The following is a 12215-nucleotide window of genomic DNA, read 5'->3' on the forward strand; positions in this document are numbered from 1 at the left end:
TACATTTTCCTGGAATCCATTGGGCAAAAAGTTCATGTGACATTCCAAATCTTACAAAATGCCATGTTTTGTTTATATGATCCTACCACTCTGCTCACACTGCGCTTTCACACTTCTCTTTCCACTGGATCTACATTGAGTCCTATCCCTGCTGAGCTGTGAGATTCAGGAAGGAGGGCACTTGCTCTGTCCTGTTCTTGTCCTCCTGTTTCCCAGGCTCTAGGCTGAGCTGCCCTTGGTAAGTAACTTAGAATAGAAGAGAAGCATTACTGACGACATGGTACGCTTAGCAGGACCATGCATCTTTCTGTGAGTGTGTCAACACATTTACTATCAATAGGCATCAGGAAGGAGTTCTGTTGCTCTATTAAACGTGGCAATTGAGTCCCGGGGGACAGTGACAACACAAAAATCAGACGGCTAGTTAAGATGTTGCTGAGATTCAAACTTGAGTATTGCTCTTCACTTGAGCTGCGTCTCCCTGTCTCCTAGATCGTTACATACTAAGCAGGGCTCTGTGTTTTCTGGTTATCCCCACCCCCACTCACTACCTCTACCCCCCGCCCCCCCCCAGAACAATGCCTGGAATGTAGGTGCATAGGAGCAGTGGATGCTGCGGATAAGGAATGGGCATGACCAGCAGTGATGAGCTTGGTGAACTCTTAGCTCTCAACTTAGAGTATTTCATATTCCACAGAGAGGCACAGACTACCAAGTATATAAAAGACAGCAAACTGTTCGCAGCTTAGGTAGAATGCAAACTACCAACAATGAGGGTTCACTGAATTACCTTCGACCTAGAACAGTATTTGTATAAGGTAAGTTTTATTTTCCAAAGCATTTCATGTATTTTCTCTTAGCAAATCAAGCTGTGAGGAGACAGAATATCCATTTCACAAAAGCGCCCCAAGTGAAAAGCTTACGTGTTGAGTTCTGTGCTGAAACTCAGCCTGAGTGCTGGGTAGTTTCCCTCCTGCTCCCGTGTCTTGTACTTGGCAAGACAGGACCAGCCTTTTCAACGCTTGCATTTGTCTACTCATGCAAAGCTGAGCCTGTATGTGTGCGTGTGCGTGTGTGTAACCTAAACGAGAAGTACAATTTGTTTTTTTTTACAATAATCATTTTCTAGGATGTCATTACCAAATCATGCAAAACTTTCAAACTAGAAACAGTTGAATTCAACCAACCAGTTGATGAGTTGTTACTATTTTTAGCTTAGCAATGAGATGTTTTCATCCAAACTGATTGTTTAAATTCATCCTTTTCTCCAACCTGGCCTGTGAAAGCACTCACAGACTTGACCACGAGTGTCCCTGTTTCCTCCCGGTCCTGTCATGTCATTCTGTGTCTGAGGATGGAATTCCGCCTCTGAGCGGACAGGGGGACAGCTTGCCAGGAAGGGTTAGTGAGTCACCTGGAATAGGGTTCATGGGTGCTGGGCACCCCAGCCAAGGGGATGCAGAGTTCTCCAGGTTGGCAGCTTCTCTGGCAGGGCTGCTCTCTTCCCCAGAGGAAAGACAGGCAGGGATAATGTGTCAGAGAAGGTGCCTCACCATGCTGGGTGGGGCTCTGTGGGTGTGGGCAGAAACTTGGAGTCCAGCTCTTACAAACACGCACACTAGACTTCCTTCTCCAGGGTGAGGCTGGGGAAACTGCCTGATGGGAAAGAGCCTGACCAGTGCCCACCTATCACTGTTAACCGAAATCAAGGGGCCCTTTGAGGAGTCAGTCTTCCTTAGGAGGTTATAGGGCAGCTTCAATATGATTTGGCTACTCCTGTGCTTTTGGCACTGGTCTCTGTCTTATTTTTGTTTTTTTTTTTCCAGCCTTCTCAAGAAAAAGGGAACTCGTTGCTCCCCAAGATCAGGCAAACACCACATTTCCTCTCCTTGCAGTTGAGACTCCTACAGGAAAAGTGAGGTGGTTACCTCTGGTCATGACGATGCCTGCTAGGGCCTTGTGGCGGCGATGTACAGACGTCAGGCCTACCGTCAGCTCGCGGAACTTCTGCGTGACCAGTTGGGACACGGAGTCTGCGAATTCCTGAAAGACACAAACACCAGCCTCTTTGATGGCTGAGCAGATGATAGTCCCGGCCTCCCCTCCAAAGCCGTGTCCCATGTACAGTGTCCGAGGTCGCCCTGTCACTGAGAGCCCACCATCCTGCATGCACTGTCTGAGACCCTGAGGCTGCGGGGAGAATCATGACCCTGCATCATTGTGGCCTGAATTCTGAGGAATGGACCCCAGCATGGCCCCAACCAGAGGCCTGTCTGTTGAGCAGAATCTTCCTAGGAAATGTGTCTACTTCCTCTCTCTCCTGCCTCTCTGCAGGTACAGAGGTTCCTTTGGGGAAAACTTGTGCAACACCTCAGAGGAGCCTGAGGCTTAGCTCATATTGGACAATCAGTTCCCAACTCCTACTTAGCATTGTAGAACTACTTCCACACACCCTACACACCTCAGGCCCTTCTTGGCAGAACCCCCCCTAATGCTCGCTCTATGACCTTCCCCCTCCTCTTCCTTATAGCATGCACACACAGGTACACACATGCACACACAGAGATATATCACACACATACAATATACAGATCACACACCTACCTTCACATTCACCCATGCACGGACATGCAGTCCTGCAGCCCATAATGCAACACACACATGCCTACCCACACACATGCAGACACACACATGGACACATGTACATATGCGCACACCCAGATACACGACACAACCCATGTGCATACCTACGCACACAGAGAGATGAACATACCATACATACAGTGATACATATCTACACATGCCCTGACTGCATGGACACTCTGTATCTCCATATATGCACAATTCAGGCAAAACCCACACACAGGCACACACACGTGCAATGCAACACATAGCACACAATGCATGGATGCATGCATGTGCACAAACAGGCAAGGACATACACATGCATCTCACATACACACTCACATGCCAAGGTAATATAATCCTGGTTGGTGAGATTTCCTAAAGTGACTCATGTCTGTTAAAACAGCACATGCAAAATAACAAGTGTGTTTGGCCCAGAGGATGTAGCTTCCTCAGCCTCCTCCTGCCACCCCTAGGCCCAGCTGGTGGACAGGGCCCACCTGTAGCAGGCAGTCTGGGTGGCAGTGCCCTTCACAGGCCATGGAGCCACACAAACCTGTGTGAGTCTGGTGGGTATTTAAAACCTCTAAGCCCGTTTCCCCCCCTAATTTATAAGGTAATCCTCTTAATTTCCATTTGACTGTGCTTTTGTGAGGATTAACTGTGTTAATGCTTAAATGCTTAGCACTGTGCTTCACACTTCTCAAGTGCTCCAAAACTGCTCCAATTTTCCTTCCCCTTTCATTATTATTATTATTACCCTCATTACATTATCACCATTATTGTTCCCCCAGCTGCTTTGGGCATTGACTTCTCTTTGTAGCCAAATCAGAACACCCACTTCTCCATCAGAATACCCACTTCTCCATTAGAACACCCACTTCTCCATAAGGTGGCAAACAGCTCATTTTTTTCTTTAATGGAATGAAGTTTTGTATGGTATGTTTGGATATTATGCTACTCACAAAACAGGTCTCAGATAAAGATAAGAAAGATTATAAATGAAGTGACTGCTTTTGCCCCGCTCGTAGGCAGAAACGTAGGGGAAACAAGCCTCCCTCCCAGAAGCTGAGTCCTTCTTGGACTCGGGAGATGGAGCCACTTCTGGCCTCAGGCCTTTCCCTGCACTTTAGTGTCCACCCCCTTCTGTCCCCCCCCCCATGGATGCCCTGAGGGATATCTACTCCTGTCTACATGGCTTCTCCTCTCTTCTCTGAGTGTCTTTGGGGTTAGGGTCCAGTGGATAATCCAGGATGATGCTTCCTCATTCAAAGACCTTTGACTGTTTCTCCTCCTTCTTTTAGATGTAAAGGCTTTATTCCTGAATCAATTGAGCAAGTATAGTTTACTATTTTTCTTAGTTCTTTCTATATAGTGTTAAGGTGTGAAGGAAATATTCCACACCCCAATGAATTAGTCTATGCTGGTAAATAATGAAGGAAAAAAAAAAAAAGCCAAAAAGAAGTTTCACCATGGCTTGTATGCCTCCTGGATGTCACGGAGAGCCCACCTTGACTTCTTTGTATTTGCAAAGGCCCAGTCACAGGTTCTGGGATCAGGATATGGATAGGATTTGGGAGTGTGTTCTATCCATTAAGCTTATCCGCTGCTCTCCCATCCTCATGTTGTACCTGGGTGGGTCTGCTTATTACAGATTGTGAATTTGGTTGACTTCTACAAGTTGAAGAGTCTGACCTCCTAACTTGAGTGGGAAGATCTACTGGTTAACTACTCTTTGCAGGTGTTCAGATCGGGGTCCGTGGCAAGCCCCGTGTGTTGCTGAGTGTGCTCAGGTAGAGATATTGGCTGGGTGCCTCCATGGTGCTTCAGTCAGGCATCATTCCTTGTGAAGCTGGGCTTCCTGGCCAGATATCGTCACCTTCAGATTGGGAGGTCAGTACACGGGGCACTCTGAAATGGTGGAGGGAGACCCAGATGTCAGACTTTTAGGGACACAACAGGAGAGAGGCTGCAGTATCAGGGGAGTCTCAGGAGCCGAGAGCCCAGAGACCTCTTCAGCATCACTGTGCTTGAACAAGAGGCTCTGAGGAAAATTTTCAAGAAGCCAATGAAGCAACATAGTACCCAGTACTGGTACCGCCTCTCATCCCAGAGCTGGGAAGAGGAGCTCTGTGCTTGAGGGATGGATTTCTATCCAGTCTGAGGGGGTACCCTGGCTGATGGGATGGGGGTGCAGGGTATAAGAAGTGAGGGCTCAAAGGGATGCTCTGTGGAAGTTGAGTCAGAGATGATTTTGAAGGGAGAGTGGGATTTGCCTTTCCTATTGCACAGGCCGGTTTCTCAGGCCCTGGGATGAAGGTCATTCTCCCCTGGTACCCCCACAGCACATCTGCACAGGAATGGGAGTCAAGCCCTGGCCTTGGGACACAGGCCTGGGAACCTGAATAATAGGAACTTCCTCCTGTCTGGGGGTCACCCTGGCATCCTGTGTGTATCTGCTGAACAAGTTGACCGCCTTGGGGTGCTGTCTGGTCAGTTCGTGGTGGCTTTGTGTACACTAGGCCACTTCTCCAGGCTTTTCCTGCTTCAGGCAGGCAGAACCACCTATCTTTGCTTGTCCAGGAATTTTTAAAGGATCTGGGCATCTGCTTCTGGGCACCATGTAAGCCAAGAACTATTCTTGCATCTTCCATTGTTGCTGTCCTTTTATTTCAGTGTGGAATGTTATATTTCACATACTGGTTTTGTAGTAGTATCCAAACAAATGCTCAAAACAAAATATGAGTGGACTTGTGTTTAACTGATATTTTAGGATCTCAGTATTTGGAGAAATCTAACACGTAAAGCTATGCATTACTTTTCATTTGGCAGAAATGCCTGCAAAAGCACAGCAAATTTCCTAGAGAATGTTAAAACAAAACAAAACAAAAAACAAAACCCAAAAAACTAAGATATAATTGACATCACATTCTATTAGTTTCAGGTGTACTACATAATGATTCAATATTTGCGCAAATTATAAAATGATCACCACAATCAGGTCTAGTTAACATCTTTCCCCACCCATAGATTTTCTTGGTGATAAGAACTTTTAAGATCTACTCTCTGCAGCTTCCAAATGTGCAATAGAGTCCTGCAGCTGCGGTTACCATGCTGTCCATTCCAGCCACAGGACTTATTTTATTTATTTATTTATTTATTTTTTTATTCATACAGAACTGGGGTACAGGCCAGAGATGTAGAGGGTGAGAGGATTCACCAGAGACAGAGCGGGGAGCAGAACAGGCAGATCGATGAAGTACACTGCTGAGGGGAGCAGCGGGCTGGTCAGGAGAGGTCTGCCGCGCCATGTGGTCACCTCCGGGGCAGGCGGGATCGAACTCATGCGGAAGTGGCTTTAGTTTCGTGGTGCTGCGCTTTAACCCGCTGCGCCACCAGGGAGGGCCACTTATTTATTTATTTATTTATTTTTAAAGATTTATTTATTTATTCATACAGAACTGGGGTACAGGCCAGAGATGCGGAGGGTGAGAGGATTCACCAGAGACAGAGCGGGGAGCAGAACAGGCAGATCAATGAAGTACACTGCTGAGGGGAGCAGCGGGCGGGTCAGGAGAGGTCTGCCGCGCCATGTGGTCACCTCCGGGGCAGGCGGGAATCGAACTCGTGGAAGTGGCTTAAGCTTCTTAGTGCTGTGCTTTAGCCCGCTGCGCCACCAGGGAGGGCCCCACTTACTTATTTTTTAATTGGAAGTTGTAACCTTTGATCACCTTCACCTGTTTTACTCGCCCCACCCTCTGCCCCTGACAACCATTCATCTGTTCCTTTTTTGTTTTTCAAAAGTCCAATCCCCCCCATCCACCTTAAGATTTATTTACTTATGCATACAAAGCTGGGGTACAGGCCAGAGGTGCTGGGGCAGGAAGATGCTTCACCAGAGACAGAGACAGAGTAGGGTGCAGAACAGGTCGACCGACGAAACACATTGTTGAGGGGAGCAGCTGTCGACAGGAGAGGTCTGCTGTGCCATGTGGTTCATCTCCAGGGCTGGGGATTGAACTGGCACTAAAGCGGCTGCAGCTATCTTGCAGTGCTGTGTCCTAACCCATTGCGCCACCAGGGAGGGACCCTCCCACCCCCATCTGTTCCATTTTTATGAGCTTGTTTTTTCAGATTCCATATATAATTGAGACATTTGCTATTTGTCTTTCACTGTCTTAACTTATTTAACTTAGCTTGCTATACTTAAGGTCCATCCACATTGCTAAAAATGGCAAGATTTTATTTTTTTAATGGCAGAATAGTATCATTTGTATGTACATTTTGTTTATGCATTTTTGTCCACTGGAGGACACTTACATTGTTTCCATATCTTGGCTCTTGTAAATAATGCTGCAGTGAATATGGGGGTACAGGTATCTGTTTCATTTGATGTATTTGTTTCCTTTGGATAAATACCCAGAAGTGGGATTTCTGGTTGGTATGGTAGTTCCATTATAAATTTTTTGAAAAGCCTACCAACTTTTGCTCATAGGGCTGTACCAGTTGACATTCCCACCAATAACGTATCAGAGTTCCCACTTCTCCATACTTTTAACACTTGTTTTTCTCGTCTTTTTGATAATAGCCATCTTAACGTGTGTGAGGTGATGTTTCTTATTTCTGTTTTGATGTGCATTTCTCTAATGATAGGAGATGAGGAGTATCTTTTATGAGCCAGTCGGCCATCTCTTTGTCTTATTTGGAGGTTTGTCTTTTCGAATCCTTTGCCTTTTTTTGTTTTTGGTTATTGAGTTGTATGAGTTCTTTCTACAGTTTGGATATTAATTCCTTATGAGTTGAAAATATTTTCCCCACTCTATGGGTTGTTTTTCATGTTGAATATGATTTCCTTTGCTGTGTAGAAACTTTTTATATAGTCTCGCTTGTTTATTTTTGCTTTTGGTATCAAAATCCAAAACAATCATTGCAAAAATAGATGTCTTGAAGCTTACCTCCTGAGTTTTCTTTGTAGAGTTTTATGGTTTCAGGTTCAGGTCATTAGTCCATTTGAGTTGATATTTGTGTATGGCATGAAATAGTGGTCTTGTTTTGTTTCTGTTTAGTTTCCCCTTTGTTAAAAGTTAAATTACCATATATTCTGAGTTTTGTGCTCTGCTGTATTGGTCTATGTGTCTGTTTTTATGCCAATACCAAACTGTTTTATTACTATAGCTTTAATATATAGTTTGAAATCAGGGAATGTGATGCTTCTAGCTTTGTTCTTCCCTAGAATTACTATAACTAATCAAGTACCTTTGTGCTACCACACAAATTTTAAGATAGTTTTTTCTATTTCTATGAAAAATGCTATTTGAATTTTGATGGGGATTGTACTGAATCTTCTTTTTAAAATGAAGTTTTTCAATGTCCAAGAAGTGATGAGCCAGCCAACACTGGAGACATCTTGTTGTCTCATGTTTGCCTGATAGAACTATTAAGATCCTAGGACCAGTATGTCCCAAACCACCGAGTAATTATGTAAAAATACACAAAAAATCAATTTCATTTTGGAAACCTAGAAAATGCTCGACTTCATTTAGAGGTGGAAAATAGACATGTTATCTACCAGGCCCTGTTTCATATTGTTATCTCATTCAATCCTCACCAAGAAGGAGTGGGCTATTGATGCCACATAACTGAAGTCACAGGGCCAGGATGTGGCAGTGACAGGATGTGAAACTTCACAGGATGTGAAGTCGGCCCCTCCCCACTGAACTAGCCACCAGATGGCTTTGAGGAAAGGCAACATTTTTTCCTCAAGAAGCATCGCAGGTTTAGCTCCCTGTGTGGGTTCAGTCAGGCCAACTCCATCCATAATAAAATGTGGTTGAGTGCATGCTGTCATATTGAGAAGGCAGATTGCCCAGAAAGGCTCCCCTGGTGCCCCAGGCCCGCATCCCAGGATGCTTTGCACCCATTATGAACTAATTAGCCCTGAGCCTCAGCCTGTCCCTAATGGAGCCATTTGAGGAAATGCTGAGGCAGAACAAATCACAGTGCGGTTTGGATTTCAGTATTTCCACAGATGAAGAGTTCCTCTGCTCACTTTGCCCAGCCAGGCATGCAGAGCCTCTGGACTCCAGGTGGGTTGTGGTGTTCAGTCCCCTCCAGGACTGATAAGGACCCACTGCTCTCAGCAGAACCAGCTTCAGACTCAACAAAGGCCTGTGAAATTGCCAGTAGAAGCTCCCTCACTGTCCCCCTTCTCACCCTTCCCTTATCCCTTTCACCAAGAAGCCAAGGACCAGCCCCAGCTGTGAGCACCGAGCCAAGAGCCCAAGGAGGCGAGAGACAAAGAGGCAGCTGCACCAAATGGATGGTGACTTCTTGGGTATGGAGGGACATTTGGCCCATCTCAATATACCCAGCGCACCCCTGACCCTAGACTGGGCCTCACAACCCTTTTCTTAATCTTTGTGCCCTACCTACCTCTGGCCTCTTAAATCTTGTCCTGGCCAAAATCATTTCTGCCTTTCACCACTTGGAGGTTCTCTCTCACTTCTGCAGGCCTCTGTGTTAACTGGTTCTAGAATGTCTGTGAAGCATCTATTTGAGGATTTATATTTTGTCTTGCAGGCTGCCTAACAGAGTCACATTTTGAAAGCAAGCAGTCCAGTCATGATGTGCTGGCAGCAGGTTGTGGCTGGCCTTGCTCCGGGTCACTTGGTCCTGCTATAGTGCCGAGTGGCCCTCCACATCATTAGAGACCATGTACAACTTGGAATGATGACAGGATGTGTGAATAAGTGATGGCCTATGAGCACACAAATAACTTGTGAACCCATAAACATTTCTGGAAAAACTTGCTTCTTTTTCTTCACTAGGTGTTCTCAACACTTTGTCTCCTGGGCAAGTGACAGTAACAGAACATCACAGACGGGGGCACGAACAAGAGACATTTACTTTCTCACGGTTCTGGAAGTACAAATTCAAGGGCCTGCAGAGAAGGACTTCCTCTGTGCCTCCCTGCTTGGTGTGTGGGTGGTGCTATCTCGCTCCTATCACCTCTTGTGTGTGGAGACATGGAGAATTCTCTGAAGTCTCTTGTTATGGGGTTGCCAGTCCTGTCAGATTAGGCTCCACCCCATGACTCCACTTAAACCTAATTACCTCCCTGAAGGCTCCAAGTCCAAAGATAGTCCCACTGGGGGCTGGGGCTTCAGCAACAGGGTTTTTAGGTACAAAACAATGAAACAAACATCCTATCTGATAAAGTTATTGTACATTTGTTTGGCTGTTACATTTTATTTATTTATTTTTGCATAGAAGAATTGGGGTATAGGTCAGAGGTGTGGTGGGTGAGAGGATTCACTAGAGACAGAGTGGGGAGCAGGACAGGCAGATCTACTGAAATACACTGCTGAGGGGAGCAGTAGTGGAGACAGGAAAGGTTTGCTGTGTTGTGCTGAGTGTGTCAGCTCCCTGGCTGAGGCTTGAGCACAGGCTGTATCAGAGGGCCACTGCAGTGGCAATGTTGAGCCTTGACCCCTATGCCACCAGGAAGGCCCCTTGGGTGTTACTTTTTTTTTTTTTTAAAATTTATTTATTTGTACATACAGAACTGGGGTACAGGCCAGAGACTCAGGGGCAGTGAGAGACTTCACCAGAGACAGAGTGGGGAGCAGAACAGGCAGATCAACGAAGTACACTGCTGAAGGGAGCAGCGGGCGGGTCAGGAGGGGTCTGCCACGCCATGTGGTCACCTCCGGGGCAGGCGGGGATCGAACTCATGCGGAAGTGGCTTTAGCTTCTTAGTGCAGTGCTTTAACCCGCTGCGCCACCAGGGAGGGCCACTTTTTTTTTTTTTAAACATTTATTTATTTATTCATACAGAACTGGGGTACAAGCTAGAGATGCGGAGGGTGAGAGGATTCACCAGAGACAGACTGGGGAGCAGAACAGGCAGATCAACGAAGTACACTGCTGAGGGGAGCAGCAGACCTCAGGAGAGGTCTGCCGCGCCATGTGGTCACCTCCGGGGCAGGCAGGGATCGAACTCATGCTGAAGTGGCTTTAGCGTCTCAGTGCAGTGCTTTAACCAGCTGCTCCATCAGGGAGGGCCGGGTGTTACATTTTATAAAAAAAATCTCTCTCTCTCCCTTTCTCTGTTTCTCTTCTCCACATATTCCTGCTGTTCTTCCCTCCCTCTACCTCTCTCTTTTTTTTCAACCTCCTCACTCCCCCTCTTCCTGACACTCCTCTTCTTCTCTCCTTCCTTGCTAGCTGCAGAGATTCCACGGAGACCTCAGGGTGGCACTGTTACACGAAGAGGCCAGGCCCACTGAGTAACCCACTACTGACAACTGTGTGACTCTGTTCATATTAAACCACTGAGTTTTGAGGTTGTAGGTTACAGCAACAGCATTATTTATTCTGAGTAATAGAGAGGAATCTATTATAAAAAGGCAAATAAAACCTGACAATCAAATTAAAGAAAAGCAAATAGTGCACAAAGCCTTGTACTTTATTATGAATAGTAAAAGACTTGGCACCATACCCCGTGTCTGATCTCACACATGCGATGGGGCCAGACGCTCAGCCAGTCTAAAGCTGACTTGTGTGCACGTTTAGGGACTCTCGTGGCTTGAGACCGTTATTTGTGGGGACATGCAATGAGGACACAGATATTAGGGATCAGTTCTTCTGCACAGATCTACTTGACAGTTAAAAAAGAACCTCTGGGACCCTCCCTGGTAGCACAACGTGTTGGAGCACAGCACGGCAGGCTCGCTATAGTCACTTCAGTGCAAGTTCGATCCCCAGCCCCAGAGTGACCCACATGGCGCAGTAGACCTCTCCTGACCCACCTGCTGTTCCCCTCAGCTGTGTTCTTCCTCAGTTTGTCTGTTCTTCTCTCCACTCTGTCTCTGGTGAATCTTCTCACTGCCCCTGCACGTCTGGCCTACACCCCAGTTCTGTACTCATAAATAAAGAAACCTTAAAAATAAAAGCACAAAAAGTTAAAAAAAAATTTCCATAATTGGGTGGCCATTTTTCGGGAAAGAGTCACTTAGGGACTCTTTCATTTTTATCAGTGGTTTGTGATTCTCCATGGGATACGGGATGTGGAGGAAGATACCACAGCATCTGTGCTTTTGTGTAGTTATTATTGCTTGCTGGAGAGGGGAGGATCTCAGGACCCCAGGACGCTTTCTGAGAATCTGTCTGAACTCTTGCAAGGCTGTGCCACCTGTGGTAAGCACAGTGCTCAGCCACGACTGAGAGGCAGTGCTGAGCTGTGGGATGTTACTCCCAAGCCCTCAGCTTTTCTCGTGCCCACTGAGTTTGTCTGGAGTGTGGAGATGGCTGGATGCTGAGGTCTGGCAACTGCCGTCCCAGCCCTTGGAGCCAGAGGGTCTATGAGGACCCATTTTTTTCCCATTTAAAACATCTCTCCCTATAATCCTCTGTTCTCTCTTTTTATTTTTTTTTAGGAGTCCTTGACATTTATATGAAGCATATTTCTCAATTAGCATTTTATAAAGGTGAACGTAAAAAGAAAAAAGTAAGCATTTCCTTAACTTTTCTTACTTTGAGTGGTGGACTATAATTAAAAGGTAAAGATATTTAGTTAGCTGGCTAAAATT

At 46.1% G+C, this 12215-nt stretch overlaps 1 protein-coding gene across 1 annotated transcript in view; it reads right to left on the bottom strand.

Annotated features, from left to right (window-relative positions):
* Positions 1-12215, bottom strand: part of ADARB2 (adenosine deaminase, RNA-specific, B2 (non-functional)) — a 430525-nt gene that overhangs the window by 67376 nt on the left and 350934 nt on the right. The window contains exon 4 of the mRNA XM_012731274.1: positions 1929-2043. Within this exon, the coding sequence (XP_012586728.1) occupies positions 1929-2043 (115 nt within the window). The remainder of the gene's footprint in view (positions 1-1928; positions 2044-12215) is intronic.

Source organism: Condylura cristata, unplaced genomic scaffold, assembly GCF_000260355.1.
Source record: "Condylura cristata isolate star-nosed mole 26May11 unplaced genomic scaffold, ConCri1.0 scaffold00030, whole genome shotgun sequence".
Lineage (NCBI taxonomy): Eukaryota > Metazoa > Chordata > Mammalia > Eulipotyphla > Talpidae > Condylura > Condylura cristata.